This window comes from Mastigoproctus giganteus, chromosome 10, assembly GCF_048544385.1.
Source record: "Mastigoproctus giganteus isolate SK-2022 chromosome 10, ASM4854438v1, whole genome shotgun sequence".
NCBI lineage: Eukaryota > Metazoa > Arthropoda > Arachnida > Uropygi > Thelyphonidae > Mastigoproctus > Mastigoproctus giganteus.
Genome location: NC_143584.1, coordinates 57,386,233 through 57,406,063, shown reverse-complemented (window position 1 = coordinate 57,406,063; position 19,831 = coordinate 57,386,233). Strand labels below are relative to the sequence as shown.

General features: G+C 36.0%; 1 protein-coding gene across 2 annotated transcripts in view; it reads left to right on the top strand.

The window, feature by feature from the left end:
* CYLD (ubiquitin carboxyl-terminal hydrolase CYLD) overlaps positions 1–19,831 on the top strand; it is a 645,450-nt gene that overhangs the window by 443,828 nt on the left and 181,791 nt on the right. For both annotated transcript variants that reach the window (XM_090382243.1, XM_090382244.1), the window contains exon 11: positions 5,979–6,045. In XM_090382243.1, the coding sequence (XP_090238369.1) occupies positions 5,979–6,045 (67 nt within the window). The remainder of the gene's footprint in view (positions 1–5,978; positions 6,046–19,831) is intronic.

Sequence of the window (19,831 nt, the reverse complement as noted above, 5' to 3'; positions counted from 1 at the left end):
CCCTCAAATCATTTCTTTGCGGGACTCACTTCCCTGACGACGAGACACTCATTTCTGCAACAGAGTCATGGTTCAAAGACCAACCTTGCCACTTCTACAAAAACTCCGTAGTCTCATCCATCCATGGGGAAAAATGTGTAAATCTGCACAGTGGCTGGCTATGTAGAGAAGGACTAAAACCTGTGCCAAGAATCAACAGGCTAGCCCCTCTGCAGCTAGATCAGGACGATTCTTTATTGAACCACCCTCGTAGTTTCTGTACCTGCACAAAAAATTTGTAAACTAATAAGAGGAGTTTACCTCAATATAGTACGTAGAACACTTCTGTATGATACTCTCCAGAAATTAAAACGAAAAAATCGAAAAACTTACATTAGAGAAAAATAATTAAAAACCAATTTAACACAATTAAAATCAATTTAGCACAATTAAATCAATTTAACACAATTAAAAATCAATTTAACACAATTAAAAATATTAAAAAGAATCTAACGAAAATATTCAAAATGATTTTCCTTCCTGAAGCTAACAACGCTTTTGGCCCCTATGTTGTGAACACAGGAATGAAAATTACCAAATAGGGTTGAACATGAAAGTTAAATAGTGATTATTTATCATTGCCCATGCATGTAAAGGTCCATGCATCGGAGATCAAATATGGCCGACGAACATTAACAGAATTCTCGTGTAATTTAATTTCTACAGTTTCTGCAATTAATAGTTGCGTATAATTACGTTGGATCATTAAGTATTTTGGCCTCGTTACATAAAAAAGTATGTTTTTCGTTAATGGAATGAAAGGCTAATTCTGACACTGTTGAACAAGAAGCACGAACTGAGGCTTCATGTTGATTTACACGAATATTCAGAGAAAAACGCGTCGAACCTTGGTAAGACGAGTCGCAATCACCGCAAGAAATATTGTATACCACGTTGTTAATTTGTGTTTTGCAAACGCGGAAAGAACTGAGTGATTGTTCAGTATAGTGTGTAATTTCCGTATTGGCCTGGCCACAATTTTAAATTCGGAATCTTTAAAGAATCTATTAAGCTCTTTGCACCATTGTTCAACATATGGGACAGAAGTAAAGTATTTTTTGATATTACTATTGTTGGTTGGTGTAGTATTTTGTATCCTGTCCTTAGCCTGTACCCTAATTCTTTTTATTGTGGCAAGGGGATAACCCCTGTTTAAGAACCTGCTAGTTAATATTTGTATTTCTGAGCCCAAAGCAGGGCTCAGAAATACATTTTGAATATTTATAGGCATTTAGAAATTGATTAAAGATAATCAATCTTTTGTAGGTGAACGGGTGATAGCTATTATAATGTAGAAGCATACCAGTGTTTGTAGGTTTTCCATAGATGCTAAATTGGATTTTATTCGAGTCCCGAGTAAGCACGAAATTTAGAAAGTTTAATGACTTTGTATCTGTATCCTCCCTTTCCAATGTAAATTTGAGGAAGGAAAATCGTTTTGAATATTTTCGTTAGATTATTTTTAATTGTGTTAAATTGGTTTTTAATTATTTTTTACTCTAATGTAAGTTTTTCGATTTTTTTCATTTTAATTTCTGGAGAGTATCATATGGAAGTGTTCTACATACTATGTTGAGGTAAACTCCTCTTATTATTTTACAAATATTGATATCAACGTAGAACATATTGAGCATTACAGCTCTGATTGAGCATTACTATCTGTACAAAAAAAAAAAAAAATGTGCAAAAAATTAAATTGAAAAAAAATTGTCATCATTCGGTAAGAAAAAAAAGAAAAAACATGTCCATAAAATTAATCTTGCTAATATTTACCTCTAGATTTTTAATCTAAATTCATTGCTTCTTAGTCATCATTTTCCTGTGATAAACTTGTGACAGTATCCAGTACTTTTTGAAAAAAATTAGTTAAAATTGTTTGCTTAGAAGCATGCTGTTTTTCTCTATAAATTTCTTCATAAGGAACTAAAGCTAATGATAAAGTTCTGCAAAAATTTAAACTCCTTTCCAAATTAGGATCCATATCCAGAGCTTCTTGGCTAAGCTGATTTGCAATTCTTAAAAACTCAGCTAGTCTCTTTGTGATTAAGTTTTTGTGTGTACCTTCATCATTTTTGTTATCTTCTTCTTCACATTGTGAAAAAATATCATCCACTGATAATTGTTCTCTATGAGGTTCAAGGACTTCCAGTTCTTCAAATCTCTCTCTGCTAATCATTTTTCCAATTCTCACAATCTCAACTACCTCTGGCATTTCGACTGTGGCTTCTTTAGTGCAGCTTAGTGGCCACAGCTTTTTCCACACTGCATTTATTGTTGAGTTCTTAACTTCACCCCACGCGAATTCAATATTTTTTACAGCATCAAGAATGTTATAATTCTGCCAATAATTTCGAATTGAAAGACTACCTATTCCATCAGTAGCTTCTACCAATTGTAAAAAAGATCTTCTTACATAATAAAGTTTATTATTATGTAAGCTTTAAACTTTATTACATAATAAAGTTTAAAGATGTACCTTGGTCCATTGGCTGAATTAACGAACTTGTATTCACTGGAAGAAAGGTAACTTTCACATTCGGGTGCAGATCAGACAAATTTGCAGGATGACTGGGCACATTTCCAAGAATGAGCAAGATTTTGAATGCTGTATTCTTCTTCAGGAAATATCTTTTTATTACAACACAAAAGCAATTTAAAAACCAATCCTCGAAGATTTTTGCTGTCATTCAGGCTTTTTTCTCTCGATTACCAATGAACTGGTAAGGAGCTTTTTGATATTCCTTTAAAAACATGAGGATTTTCTGACTTATAAATTAAAACAGTTTACACTTAAAGTCATCCTCTGCATTGTCACATAACAAAAGCGTTAACCTATCTTTTACAGCTTTGAAACCTGAGGCAGTTTTCTCTTCTTTTGAAATGAATGTTCGGTTTGGCATATGCTTCCAAAATAAGCTGTCTCATCAGCATTAAACACTTGACTTGTTCGATAGCTGCCCTCAGTCACAATAACATCCTTTAATGTTTTTGGATACAAAGGAGCAGCTTCTGTATCTGCACTGGATGCTTTGCCCATTAATTTTAGATTGCGAAGACTTTGACGTTTTTTAAAATTTTCAAACCTACCCTTCCTGCCCTGAAAGATGTCTGCATTGGACGGACCAGCTTCTTCTTCTTGTAAGAAATTAAAAATTTGCAGAGCTTTGGTGGGAATAATATCTGAACTGAGGTATTCTCTTTTGATTAAGATCTTCTATACAGAAAGAAAGAAAGTAATTCAGTTTTCTCTATTAGTTGATTTCTCACTTTTGTAGTGCTTTTTGCAGCCAATGATGTGGAACAGATAACTTTTAATTTTCTCAGCATTTTCCCTAATTCGTCGAATGCTAGATTTATTTCTGCTGTATTTCTCGGCCAATGTCAGAACCTTTTCACCATTTTCTAACTAAGAGGGGATTAGAGCAGGATTAGTGAAGTAGAGCTGTGTTTCAAAGGTTATTTAGTATATTGTAAAGTTTATTTTCATAAGTTTTTTTTCTGTAATAGTTTGATTTTTTTAATATTATAAATATAATTTTTTGAAAGTTTCTTTTATTAGTAAATTTTATAATGGTTATTACAAGATCTGCCTTGAACACGTCATCAAAGGGTACCATGACTCATACAGAAATAGCTGACGATGATTTCCGGTTGAGTCATGATTTTATCCTTTGCAGAACCTATGGCATGTATTCCTGGGTCAACCTAGTGGATAATCCTAATATATATGCAAGCATGACTGAAGTTTCAATGTCATTCAGAGAGAAACTGGTTCTGTTCAGCTGACACAAAAGAATGGTGTGATTCAGTATTACCAGCGTTGCTTACAGATTACAGTCTGGAAAATATTTTTTAACACTGATGAATCTGCTTTATTTTACCTGATAAGACATTATCAGTATTATTATTAGTGTTCAAACTTCAAAATGTTAATTGTTGAGGGTGGTAAAAGGAGTGAGCTACAAATAACATTTTTAGTAGGTGCAAACATAGATGACAGTGAAAAGTTGCCATTATTAGTCATTGGCAAATCAAAAAATCCTCAATGTTTTCCAAAAAAAAAGCAAGGATATTCTTCCTGTGTAATATAAAGTAAATAAAAAGCATGAATGATGAAAAATATTTGAGGATTTTATTCAAAAATTTTTCTTGCAAAATCAAAAAGCCTTAGTTATTGATAACTGCCACACGCATCCCAACTTTCTTTCACTGAACGCTATTAATGTAATTTTTTTACTGCCGAGCACACCTTCTGTAACACAGCCATTGGATCAAGATATAATAAATAACCTTAAAATTTTGTACTGACAAAAATTACTGCAAAAATGCATTGATTCTTTTAATCCTAAAATTGATTTTAAGCACAATCTATTAGATACACTAATAATGCTAAATTGATTGTGGCTTCACATTACAAGTGACACCATTAAAACGTGCTTTGCACATACAGGTTTTCAAGTTGCCAATTTAAATCCTGACCAGTGGCATAGCCAGGGTAAGGTCAGCAGGTACATTGTACCCTCTGACACAAAAATCTGGTATTGTGGTACTGTTTTTTTTAGAAAGCAAATAGTGCCTTTTTTGTGAATGTACCTGCAAAATTCCTGGCTATGCCACTGATGCAGACCCACCATAAGAATATTTAAGTGAATTTCAAAATTTATTTGATAAATTGGCATTAGTAGGTTTAGGTGACAATTATGCTTCTGTTACAAATTATTTTACTTTTGACAATGATGTTGAAAGCACTGAGCCAGCTAATGATGAAGAAATAGTGCAGGAGGTCAAAAATTGCAGTGATTAAATTATTATTGATAATCCGCTTGCCTACATTAAGGCAACTGAAGCACGTCAAATTTTATAGACTCTATACTGAATGAATGAGAAAAATGCCTCTTAAAAATCTTTACAATATTGGTAACTTTGTTGACAATTGTCAGCAAACTCAACTGCATCATTCTACAATTTTGAACTTCTTTAAGAAATAGCACAGACTATTTTTTGACAATTAAATTGTCAAAAATCCTGTACATTTGTATGTATTACACTTGAAACAATAAAGATGTTCAATATGGTCTTTAAAATGTTGCTTCTTTTGTTTGTTTATTGTCTTTGATACAATGTAATATATTCAATTTGCATAAATAAATATTTTTGGTATTCTAGACTAATAAAAAGGAAAAACATGCCAATATCATTTATATGGAACAGCCCGAAGAGGCTGTTCCATATCCATATTAATGTCTGCCTGTTATTTAAGATTTAGATGAATTCTCTCTCTCTCTCTCTCTCTCTCTCTCTCTCTCTCTCTCTCTCTCTCTCTCTCCTGCATACCTTATAAAATACCCTTCCTATATAAAATTTTTCTTATGTATACTGAAAACATTAAAAAAAGACAAAAAGTGAATTTTTATTTATATAAAAATTCCCTTCAACAAAAGAATAAAATATAAGTTAAATATAAATTGTGTAAACTATTCATCCTTTCATTTTTAATTCCTAATTTGTAAAATATTAATGTTGAATCTACTGTGTTACACTGTCCAGTACCATGTGATGGAGAAGTCTGAAAGTATAGTTTAGTGTGGATGTTTGTGTTCAATGTAGGATGGTTCAAATATCTGTTTGTTGAGGGGGAGAAGGAACACTGTAGTTACAATTTTGATCCTTGATGATAAAGTTTGGCTTAGTTTTTAAAACAGTGCTTTGAAATGGAGTTCAAAATATTAACAAAAATCCCTTAAAAATTAAAAAATGAGATATAAAAGTCAGGTAAGAAAGCAAGCTACCATATCTCAATGTTTTTCCCCATAATGGAATATGCTATTCTCAGTTACTAAGGGGATAAAAAAAAAGTAGTTGTAGTACATTATTTCACTGCAAAGCTGAGATCTCTCAATTCATGTTTGATTTTATTTTTTTCTATTACTATTTTCCAGATCCTGAAGAATTTCTGAATTCTCTTCTGAACCAAATTTTAAAAGCAGAACCATTTTTGAAATTAAGGTATTTTTCTACTAAAACATCATTTTTTCTGAATTTTATGCATGATCTAAGATTTAATCTCAACATCATAAATGTGATATTTTAGCAATACACCTAATTCCGTTTTTACACGATAGATACGTTCCTGAAAAATACGTGTAAAAAAAATTCGTGTAAAAAAAGACATTGTATTTATGGAAGAAAAGAAGATTGGTTCCGGATCTAAAAAAATCAGTAAAAATAATTAAAAAAAAACAGATAAAATATTCGTTTTAAGCTTATTATTTTATTTCAACAAAATACACATGTAATAATATGTAATTAAAATGTACTAAAATAAATTTGTATGCATATGAAATGAAAAAAAATTCTTCATGAACAAAAAAAATCTGTTTTACATATAACAAGATTTTATTCATTTTCCACTTTCTGATAATAAACGGCGCATACGTTTGCGTACGACTGGAATATCACTGCCATCACTAGAAATGTTGTGGACATCGTCTTCTTCCTCTATTAATGAAATTCTTTCTGTGATCTCTTCAGCAAAATCAGCACGAATCTCCTCTGGTGCTGATGTTTCACCGGTTTTACGAACGAATTCAGTTATTAATCGTTGTGTTCGTGTTTTGGTTAGTCCGTTATATAATTCTCTGTAAGAGGCTGTCAACAATTTCAGTTCGCGTTGAAACTTCCCAGCGCGTTCCTCATTAGGGTCATGTTTGACAAAATGATTACCTAATTTTCTAGCCAGTTCCAGACCTTCTTTTATTAAATCTGCATTTAGAACAGGATCATTTTCTTCATTATCACTACGTTCTGTGGGATAAGGAGTCCCAAGGACAACCTCTAATATTTCATCTTCGCTTAGGGCTTTGTCGGTTAACAATTCATCAATATCTTCAAACGATAGATCATCGAATCCTTCTCCACCAATTTTGTGTGCCATTGTAATGATGTTGGGAAATTCGGTCGTATTAGGGATGATGGGATCTTTGCTTTTTACACATTGTGGCCAAACCGCTTTCCAACACGCATTTAAAGTTGCTGGTTTTAATTCAGTTAACGCTAATCCAACTTGATTGATACAATCCATAATTGAGAATTTCTTCCACACATCAGTGACTGTTAGTGTTTCATCATTCAGTTTGTCCAAAACGTGTTGGAATGTTCGTTTTACGTAATATGTTTTAATTGTCGCAATTATACCTTGGTTTAGCGGTTGTATCAAAGATGTAGTATTAGGTGGCAGAAATAAAATTTGTACATTTGGGTGTTCCAAGACAGGATGGCCGGGTGCATTGTCAAGAATCAGAAGAACTTTAAATTCGAGACCTTTCAAATTCATATAACGTCTGACTTCTGGGACGAAACATTTGTTGAACCATTCTGTAAAAATAGTAGTGGTCACCCAGGCCTTCTTGTTTGCCATCCAGTGAACAGGCAATTTATTGATATCTACACCTTTCATTGAACGTGGGTTTAGGGCTCGATTTACCAGCAGTGGTTTCAACATACGATCTCCTGAAGCGTTGGAGGAAAATAATAAGGTCACACGATCCTTAGCTACCTTAAAACCACCAGCAGTTTTCTGCGATTTGGCTACATTCGTTCTGTTCGGCATTCGTTTCCAGAAGAAACCAGTTTCATCTGCATTCCACACTTGATCAGGAGTGTATCCTCCATCTTCAATAATTTTTGCAAGTTCCTGCGGGAATACTTTAGCAGCCGATTCATCTGCAGATGCAGTTTCACCTTTAATTTTTATATTATGAAGAGCATTCCTTTTAAGAAACCCTGTCATCCAACCTGTACTCGCAGAAAATTCATACTTTCTGTTTAACTGAGATGAAGTGCTTGGCTCCTTTTCTTTAATCTGTCTGTAAATTCTTAGTGCTGTTTGCTTGATGGCATTTCCATCTACTGGTACTCTTTTTTGTGACTGATCTTCTATCCACATTACCAGGGCCTTTTCCATTTTTTCCTTGACAATATCTCTTGTATATGATGATGAATTAACACTTACTTTTGTTCCAGAACATACCGACTTCCTAATTGCAGCTTCATTTTTCTTAATAGTTCTTACGGTAGCTTCATGTACACCAAAATGCCTTCCTACAGACGTAGCCCCTTGTCCAGTTGCAAGACGATCTAAAATTTGAATTTTAAGTTCCAAAGAAATCGCTATCCTTTTCATTTTGGTAATAGGCGAATTATTCGACATTATATAAGGGCTACCGAAAAATATCTCAGTTATAATTAATAAAAAAAGGTATGAAAATTTTGTAAACTTACAATTTATTGACTATCGGCAAAATTAATAAATTTATATGTGCACAAATTTCACTAAAGATTCTTTCACTTTGAAATAGAGCTTACTACTACATGTCTGCTGACGATACAATGCACGAATACCGTAGATGTGCACAAAATTAATAAAAACGTTGATGATTCATAGATACCTAGACGTAAACATTGGTAAGCAAAAGCACGCGTTTCAAAACGCAAACACTAGCTGTTATCCAATCTATTGATGCGTGTAATATAGAAATGATACTGATATGCCACAAATAAAAAAAAAATTTCTTAGAATTTAGGCAAAAAAAAATTCATAGAAATCGTGTTAAATCAAAATGACTCGCGTAAAAAGAGAATGAAATATTTATTTTGAGTTCGTGTTAAACCAAATTCGTGTAAAAAAAGTTCGTGCAAAAACAGAATTAGGTGTATTTTATTGTCTAGTCTATTATTCATCAGTGGAAATCGTGCTGATTGGCATGGTTTCTGTGGAATTTCAGAAACCATTTATGCCATGTCATGTGTCCATAACTTTTATACAGAGTTTATTTTCTGAACATTTTTGTTGCTATTGTTGTAATAGTCAGTACAAAATTAAATATGGTTAAGAAGACAGAACTAGATAATATATTAATTTTTCAACTTTCTTCTAAATCTAACATTTAGGAGATAGTTTAAAAAGGAAGTTAAACTAAATTTCCTGAAGATTGTAACTTTGGGAAACACACATGGAAGATTGTTGTTAAGAAGATAAATAGAAAAGCAGAACGATAAAATTTTACTCTTTGAAGTCCTACAGCGATAGGATGTTGGCTGCATACCAAAAATGTTTTGATAGATCTAGTAGAAATGGAAAAATTAGGTTTGTCAAAGACATTCTTGACGTTTTGTACCTTTTCATGTTGAGGAGTCCTCACAGTTATATTGTTCCTAGAGAATAGCATCACTAGAATCTGGGATGTTTGCTCTGCACTGTGAAAACTGAATTTACTAGAAAGAAATTGGGTAGTTGGAGCCCCAGTTCCAACATAGCATTATGGCCCTTGCCTTGACCAAGATAGATGGTCCTGAAAGGCCCAATCAAGATCAATCAGCTGGCTGATTTACTTGCAAAGGCCAGTTGGTCCCTTTGTCCACGGATTAAAGCCTGTTAATACTGTTCTAGAGACCCACTTATGTGCTCAGTTAAGCCAGAAATGATGCTCCCTCGTGGAGATCTATGGTAGTTGGGGAACTGTAATGTAACAGATTTACTTCTTTTATTATGTGTAATTCAGATCCTTCTTCATATGTTTTCCGTTTCACGTGGTGGGACGGAAAGAGCTACTTCCCCCAGGGTTAAAAAGGAGCAAGTGTGGAATTTCATAATTACCCTCCACTTCTGCCTAGATGCTCATCATGTTCTAAATAATGACACTGACCATGACACATCACAGCCGAAAAGACTTGTGTACTGACACAGAGCATCAAGAATGCCCATCTTTCCATATCTTTCACTCCTTGTCAAACAAATGCATGAGTACTCTCTCCCCATTTCTCATACAGAATTGTGTGGAAAGCACAGCAGATTTGTCTAAGGTGGTGAAAAGATTTAGATTTGGAGATTTACTAATTGAAAGTGTGAGTCAAAAGCAAACAGAGACTGCTGACACACTCAACCTTCGGTAGTATACCCGTGCAAGTTACCCCAAATGCAACGCTAAATACCTCTAAAGCTATTGCAGAGTGAGATTTGATCAATGGCAAGGAAGATGAACTGGTCCAAGAGTTAAAAGAAAAAAATGTTACAAAACTGAAGCGAATTATGATCAGAAAATATAGTTTGCTTGTTCCCTCACAGAAAATCATTCTTACATTTGGCACATCAAATTTACCATTGAGCGTTAAAGCCAGCTATCTCAATTGCTGTGCCCTATGTTCCTAACCCCATCAGATGTTTTAAGTGTCAAAAATTTGGGCACCCTCAAACCATCTGTCGAGGGTATGCGCAAACTGTGGATCAAAACCTCACACACAAACAGAAGACAATGTGATGCTGAAACACCACATTGTATGAACTGTCAAGGCGAACACCTTGACAGTTCAGAGAAACACTTAATCAAGTCCTGTGAACTATGGAAAATGGAAAAAGATCCAAAAATACAAATTATAGTGCAAAGTCACTTACCAGGTAGCAGAGAAGGAAATTATGCTTACTACTCCAAACATACCTATGCAGCAACAGCAAAGAAATACTAGTCAGCAATGGCACAAATGGATGTGTCAGTTCCCCCCCAACCATATCTATTGTAGATTGGCCCCCAAAAAATATTCTCAACCTCACAGCAATCTCCTAAAGAACATTATGTGATAGACCATGTCAACAATACACCAATTACAGTACTGCAAACTGCACTTCCATCTTCAACAGAAGCCATTAAAATTAAAAACAGCAGTCCCAGTGAAAAATCCTCATCCAAATTTAATGAATTTGACCGAGGATTGGTTCATCTGGGTTGATGTTGTTATCTGTATCCATAAATGACACCATCAACCCAGATGAGCCAATCTTAGATCTGTAAGCAGAAGACGACATGGAGACAGGATGCCCTATCTTGAAGAAAGAATAAAATTGGAGAGACAAAACAGACTGGACCTAAAAAACATGCTGAATTAAAGCCAGATGTTAAAAACAAATAATGGACCACATTATGCAGTGGAAATTTAGAGGTCTGCATATCAGCTCATAAATATCAATGATATTTATGACCTGATATAAATTATGTCATAAATATCAATGATATTTATGACCTAATCAAGCAGCATAGTCCTGCAAGCATCATCATCAGCCATTTTCAATCCACTGCAGGATGAAGGCCTCTCCAGCAACTTTCCAGTTCCTTCTGTTTTGAGCACTGGCCATCCATTTACTACTCAAAAACTCATGAATTTCATCTATCCATCTCCGCCTTTGTCTTCCAGGTTTTCTTCTAGCTCCTCTTGGGTATCATTCTGTTATTTTCTTAGTCCATCTGTCATCATGTCTTCGAGCTATGTGTCCTGCCCAAGACCATTTTAGTTCTTTAGTTTTGATAAGAATGTCCTTTACTTGAGTTTGCTGCCTAATCCATGTGTTTCTCTTCTTATCTAACAGTCTGATTCCCAATATAATTCGTTCCATTCTTCGCTGTGTAGTTCTTAGCTTCTCTTCCATTCTTTTGGTGAGTGCCCAAGTTTCACTTCCATAAGTCATGGTGGGGAGTATACATTGATTCATTATTTTACGTTTCAGACAAACTGGGATATTGCTCTTCAGTATGTGACTATATTTCCTGAATGCTATCCATCCAAAATTTATTCTTCTCTTGACTTCCAGCCATTTATCATTATTACAGCTAATAACTTGTCCCAGATAAGTATATGACTCCACCTTTTCAATTACTGCTCCTTCAATCATTATTTCCCTTTCCGTGGCATACTTGTTCATCATTACTTTTGTTTTAGCCATATTCATCTTTAGTCCAAAAACCTTACTAACTGTGGATAACTGATTAAGATTTTCCTCTAATTCTTTGGGATCGTGGCTTATGACCAAAATGTCATCTGCGAATCGTGCAAGCATATGTGTCTACAAAAAACTAATCTATCCCTACAAGTGTAAATCAAGAATTACATTATACATCAACGTAATAGAAGTAAGATAAAATACTGTGTGTGGCAGTATCTTGTAAACTCAAGAATCCACTGCAGACCTCCTTAGAAGCACTAGCAATACGTGTCTCCTTAGGAATCATGTTAACAATAGTTTGTCTATCTATCTATCATCAAACAAAGAATATACTTATAATGACCTATAAGAACTCTTACTACAGATCCCTCCTCCCTTTTGTTTATTATGACATTTTAATGCATACCACCCGCTCTGGGGCTCCCATATACAAAACAAATGAAAACTTCTAGAATCACTGCTTGACAAACATAATCTAACATTGTTGAATACTAGTGGTGATACATTCATTTCTCCACTAGAACAACTACAGCTATAGACTTGACATTCTGCTCTCCAGCACTGTTTCCACTCATGAACTCTGGACAACCTGCTAAACAATGACCATTATCCGATAATTTGTGAAATTCAAACAACTTAAATACCTCGGGCAGTTACCTGCTTAAAATGGAAATTTGCCAAGGCTAATTGGAAGTTAATTCCTTTGAACATCTCATTTGATAATAATATTATCAAATACCAATCATTGATCATGACACATCACAAGGTGCCTCCGTAGCCAGGTGGGAAGGAGCAGCAGTGCGTAGCACATGCTTCTTGATTAGATCGGGGTTTGAGCCCGTCACCACCAAATACGGACGATGCAGAAAGATCAGGGAAAGACCACCGCATAACCCGGAGCAATATGGCCTTAGTTGCTAATGCTCCTAAAAAAAACCAAATAACAATCAAAAAAAGGACACATCACAATGCAGATTCTAATTGCTTCAACCAATGCCATACCCGCAATCTGTACTGGCCCTTCTAAACATTTTTATCTGGGGTGGAGTAATGTGTGCCAACTTGCCAAAAAAGAGAAAAACCGAACATGGAACCTGTTTCATAAGCACCCGACAACCGAGAACCTTATAAATTTCAAAAAAACTTAAATTAATGACACAGTTTGTAAGAAAAAAGGCTTAAGAAAGATCCTTTGATTCAGTTTTCCTCTACAATAATGAAGAATACCAATAGCTGAATAATCTGGAATAAAATAAAATAAAATGAACTGATTGGCAGATTTCCACCAACATCCTCTCCAGTATTGAGATGGAATGGACAAGATTTATGATCTCCAGTTGAAATAGCCAATGCTCTGGCAGGAAATTTTTTTCTCCAAATCTCAGATATACCTTACTTATACCTGAAGATGAACCATCTTTTCATCTGCATAAGACCAAGGCTGTGTAATGCAAATTAAATTTTGGCACAAGACAGTCGCTTCAATATAATCAATCCTTTGCGATGTTGGAACTTTAGAATGCTCTAAACAAATCAACAAATCGGGCAACAGACCCAGATAGAATTTATTATCTGATGGTGTAACACATAGAAAAAAAGGCATTAAACTCCCGATTGCTTTTTCTGAATCGGATCTTCTCCAAAAGCCAATATCCTCACTGACTCATGATATCATTCAACAGTGCTACCATTTCCTAAACCTGGAAAACATCACACAAACCCATGCAGTTATAGACTGATATTCTTTACCAGCTGCCTGGGAAAAACGTTAGAAAATATGATACACAATAGACTTGTATGGTACCTAGAATCCCACTCAATCATCAGTTGTAATCAATACGGCTTCTGCAAAAATCAATCCACGTTAGACCTTATGGTGAAAGCCAAATGTATCATACAGAATGCCTTCATATGAAATGAACATCTTGTCAAAGTATACCTGAACGTTGAAAAAGGTATTGAGGGTATTGCTCAAAAGGTATGAGGTATTGCTCAAAGCATCAAAGGTGGATATTGTTGGAATATCAGAGACGTGGTGTCACACAGATATAAGTAATGCAGAACTGGAATTTGGGGAGTACAACGTCTACAGAAAGGATAGACAGGATAGGAAGGGAGGAGGGGTTATGCTATTAGTTAAGGAACACATAAAATCCAAGGAAGTGAAGCCAGTCGACATTGCTGGACAGTGCAGTGTTGAGACAGTTTGGTGTGACATTAGCATTGGGAGATCAAAATTGAGAGTAGAAGTGTGCTATAGGCCTAATGACTCTGATGAGTATAATAAGAAACTGTACAGGGAAATAGAGTGGGCCAGTAAATCAGAGAGTCTTATAATGGTGGATTTTAATTTCCCAGATATTGACTGGAATTTGTGGGTTGGTCACTCACACACTAGCAAGGTTTTTGTGGATTTATTGGATGATTGTTTTCTAAATCAGCATGTTCGGGAGGCAACTAGAGGGAGCAATACTCTTGATTCATGCTTTAAGAATCTGCAGATACAGGAACCACTAGGTGGCAGTGATCACAGTGTGTTGAAGTGGGATTTACTCAAGGAGGTAACTACCACCAGGGGTAAAGGGAAAGGTTATTGCTTTCGTAAAGTCGACTATGATGGTCTGAGACAGTATTTAAATTCTATACAGTGGGACCAACTGATGATGTTACCAACAGCAAACTCAAAATGGGAAGCATTCAAAGAACTTTAACATTGACAAATGTAAAGTACAGTCGGTCCTCGTATAACACGTGTTTGCATTACACGAATTCGATCATACACGATTTATAAATAGGGGAACGTTATCGTATATAACACGAACCGAATTCGCTTATACACGATTCGCCTTTGTGTTTACAAGAAATGGCAGTCGAATGCGGAATCACCCCAACTGAACGCAACACGATAGGAACGAAGAAGATTCTGAAAATGTATTTGTGTTTTATATCAGTGAAGGGGAAACACATTTCACCATAATAACGTAAAAACCAACACAATTCCAGCTATCGATATAATCGCAAATGCAATTAGATGGAGTTTACTACCAGTTTATAACAGATTCCACTAGCAGAAACGCAACTGGAAATTGTTTTTATTGTTTTATGGTAGTAACCCCCAGAAATGTGCTTTAGTACAATGTGAGGTGTTAATAGTGTATCTCGGCCTTTACGGTGTTGTTTATTCAGTTGCTACACGCGCGCAGCTTTCTTTATGTGTATCAAGCATGCCTCCTCGTTTTGTAATTGTGCTTTATTCCCTAAAAATGAGTAAAATACTTAAAAGGTGTGAAAAGGAAGCGTCCTGGCGAAGACACTGCAGATTCAGAGAGAAAAAGAAAACAATATCGATAAACAGAGGCGGACTGGGTCAAAAATTCTTACCCGAGAAAATTTGTAGTGGCCTCATACTACGGTTTATGGCCAAAATCACACGGGCCTCCGGCCCACCGTGGTTTCCCCCGTAAGGCTTATGGCCAGTCCGCTTCTGTCGATAGAGAAAAAATATGAAATTGTGAAACGGTTTGAGCGAAATGAAAGACCATGTGATATTGCACGTGCTACAGACCTAAATGAGGCAACGCGGAGAATTACAAAGAATGCGGAGAAAATAAAAACAACTTTCATAGCGGGAACAACTCAAAGTGTAATTAAAATCCATTAGATTAAGACACAAAGAATTGGAAGAGATGGAACGGCTGTCATCTCTTTGGATAGAAAATCAAACAAAAAGCAAGTTTGCTTACGATAGAAGCAAAAGCATTAGCAATATTTTATTACGACTTACGTATTATAATTTATACTTACGTATTATAAAATACGTAAGTATTTTATTACGACTATTTTATTTAATATAATAAATTTTTTACGAATAAAATACGTATTTTATCCGTAAAAAATACTTTTTTAGTATTAAAAAATACTAAAAATACTTTATTATAATATAATATTATTTTTATTACGTATTTTAATTGTTATAAAATACGTAAGTATTTTATAACGATTAAAATTACCCGATTATTTATTGTGTTTGGTAATGTTTTGGTTCCAAATGTGTGTTCAATCTTGGGTGGTCGGCACCTAACCCTACTTTTCCCATAGGGGCTGTTGTTTATATTGCACGATTTTGCATTGCACGAGGGTTTCTAGGAATGCAACTATCGTGCTATACGAGGACAGACTGTACTACATATGGGAAACAGTAACCCCAGATCAACGTATCAACTCTGTGGTACTACGCTGACAGTGGTAGAGAATGAAAAAGACCTGGGGGTAATTGTACAGGCAGATATGAAGTTCTCTGAGCAGTGCAGACGAGCTGCAAGAGTAGCTCATGGTGTCTTGTCAATGATATACAGGAATTTTTCTAGCAGGGACAGGGATGTGATTATTCCCTTGTATAAGGCATTGGTCAGGCCACACCTTGAGTACTGTATACAGATCTGGAGGCCTCATTTCAAGAAGGATGTAGAGCTGCTGGAACAAGTACAGAGAAGGGCAACAAGATTAGTGAATGGAACAAAGGGTTGCTCTTACGAAGAAAGGCTTAAGTTTTGCAAATTACAGAGCCTGGAGACTAGGCATCGGCGAGGTGATCTGATAGAGGTGTATAAGGCTTTGATTGGCTTGAGCATGCTCAATGCCGATGGGATTCTTCCTCTTGCTCAGAATAATCACCTGAGAGGGCATAAATTCAAATTGAGGAAGGACGGATGTCGGATAGATGTGCGGAAATTTGCCTTTAGCCAGCGGGCAGTTGGTTTGTGGAATAGACTCCCATCGATTGTTGTTGAAGTTGATAGCCTAAACAAATTTAAGGCTCAGCTGGACAGGTATTTCGAACGAACGGAGGGGTGAAATGGGAGTAGTGGTTGTTTTTTTTTTTTTTTTGGCTGATGCTGAATAAGCTTGCTTTCTTGCATCATATGCCTCTACTAATGCTAATGCTAACTTATCTTGGAAACTACTAGGCTTTACATAACAACTAAGAAATATTGTTCAAGGTTCAGGCCTAAATGGATGTCAGACGAATTAATGAGAATTAATTAAAGAAAAATGCATGGGATACATATAAATTAACATGTGAAACAGAAGCCTATGATAGTTATAAGTTGATCTGTAACCAAGTTACAAAGGAGGTTAGGCAGGCAAAGGCAGATTACGAGAAATCTTTGGCAAGGGATGCAAAGAAAAACAGCAACGAGTTCTTTACTTATGTAAACTCTAGAAGGAAGGGGATGAATCAGATTGGTCCACTTGATATCGATGGTTCAATTGTTGATGATCCTGCTCAGGTAGCTAACAAACTTAATCAATATTTTGCATCTACATTCACACATGAGGAGTTATTCAAGAAGGGGAATGCCATAGATGAAGTAAACACTGCAGTGAGCTAGATGATCTTGTAATAATTGAGAGTAAAGTGGAGGAGAAGTTGTTGAAGATAAATACAAGAAAGGCACCTGGGGTGGATGGGATCTGTCCAGTTATATTAAAGGAGGCAGCAAAGGAAGTAAGAAATCCGTTAGCCATAATTATGAGAGCTTCCTTGGACTCAGGGGAGGTACCTACAGACTGGAGATGTGCAAATGTAATCCCAATTCACAAAGGAGGATCAAAGGCTGACACAAGTAATTATAGACCTGTGAGTTTAACTTCTGTTCCAGGAAAATTAATGGAAGCACTGGTTAAAGAAGCACTGAAGGATCATCTTGACAAGAATTCAGTTATAGTTCAGACACAGCATGGTTTTGTTAAGGGAAGGTCTTGCCGGACCAATTTGATTGGATACTATGATGTAGTCACAAAAGAATTGGATGCAGGAAATAACTTTGATATTACAGACGGGCCTCGATTAACGCGATTAATTCGTCCCGCGAGCGCATCGCGCAAAACGGAAACGCGTTAATCGAATATAATAACCAATAGGAAAAATTATAATTGGTCCTTGACATTCTGGAATGTCCATAAAGAATTTTAAAAATACCTTTTAAATAACTTTTTAACTGTATATAATGTAAAAGATAAAGAAAATAATTATGGAATTAAATGTTTATTGCATAAAATAGCGGTTCTTAAACTGTGCCATGGAATATTTTAAATTTTCGAGGGAAACAGTGATACTCGACATCTGTTGGATTCCCCGCGAACTGCTAGCTCGAGGTAGTTCACAGTTTCAGCATTTCTTCTTAAGTTGTTTGGACCTAACTACTAAACGAAACTGTTAGGTATTTCTTTTGGTCTGGGTGTGCCTTGAAAAAATTACTGAGACATTAAAGGCGCCGTGAACCGAGAAACTTTGGGAATCTCTGACATAAAATACACAATGAAGAAATTACTGTTGCGGAAATATTTGAACAGTGTTGACTTTCTCTTTTCATCAATCAATTTCTGGTAGCCGACAACAGTCTTCTCTGGGCCCTGGCGAAATAAATATCGCAGAGAACATCAAACCTCTTGTTTGAGGTTCTATGCGATACGAAAGATTTCATCTAATTCTTTTACTGTTATCTCCTTCCCGGTAACATTTTCATCTGGCTCATTTAAAAATTTGAATTTTTAAATGCAAGTCTGCATTGACTTTATTAGCAGGAGACAAACATGTCTTCTTCCGATGGTTGATGGACACACCGAGGCGGGCAGCAAGCAAACGTTTGTTTATTGACCGTACGACTCGCGGTAAGCTTAACGCGCGATTCAAATCTTTTTCAACTATCGCATAAAAAAAAAAAAAAAAGATCGCGTTAACTGGAAATTTGCATCGTGTAAAGTGAAAAGTGGTATCATTTTTCAAATAGCGTTAATTGAATATTGCGTTATGCGAGGCCTAGCTGTATATATTTGGATCTTAGAAAGGCTTTTGATACCGTTGCACATGGAAGACTGCTGCACAAATTGGAGCAGTGTGGCATTGGTGGCAAATTGTTGCTATGGATAAAGGGATGGTTGAGTGGCAGAAGACAGAGAGTGGTAATTAATGGACACTGCTCATCGTGGACTAAAGTTATTAGTGGAGTCCCTCAGGGTTCAGTGTTGGGTCCATTGTGGTTTTCTCTATTTATAAATAATACTGATGATGGTATATCAAGCTTAATGTCCAAGTTTGCAGACGATACAAAGGTTGGCAGGGTTGTTAAGGATGCTACTGATGCTATGCTGCTGCAACAGGATCTGGAAAGGTTGAGCAGATGGGCTGAGAGGTGGCAAATGAAATTTAACATTGACAAATGTAAAGTACTATATATGGGAAACAGCAACCCCCAGAGCAACGTATCAACTCTGTTGTACTGCACTGACAGTGGTAGAGAACGAAAAGGACCTGGGGGTAATTGTGCAGGCAGATATGAACTTCTCTGAGCAGGGCAGACGGGCTGCAAGAGTAGCTCATGGTGTCTTATCAATGATATACAGGAATTTTTCTAGCAGGGATAAGGAGGTGATTATTCCCTTGTATAAGGCAATGGTCAGGCCGCACCTTGAGTACTGTATACAGATCTGGAGGCCTCATTTCAAGAAGGATGTAGAGCTGCTGGAACGAGTACAGAGAAGGGCAACAAGGTTAGTGAATGGAACGAAGGGTTGCTGTTATGAAGAAAGGCTTAGGTTTTGCAAATTACACAGTGTCTGGAGACCAGGCACCGGCAAAGTGATCTGATAGAGGTGTACAAAGCCTTGAATGGTTTGAGAATGCTCAATGCTGATGGGGTACTGCCTCTTGCTCAGAATAATCACCTGAGAGGGCATAAATTCAAATTGAGGAAAGACAGATGTAGGATTAGATGTGTGTAAATTTGCCTTTAGGCAGCGGGTAGTTGGTTAGTGGAACAGACTTCCATCCCTTGTTGTGGAAGTTGATAGCCTAAAGAAATTTAAGGCTCAGCTGGACAGGTATTTCGAACGATTGGAGGGGTGAAGTGGAAGGGGTTTTTTTTTTTTTTTTTTGGCTGATGCTGCATAAGCTTGCTTTCTTGCATCATATGCCTCTACTAATGCTAATGATAATGCTAAAAGCACCTGGTGATATGC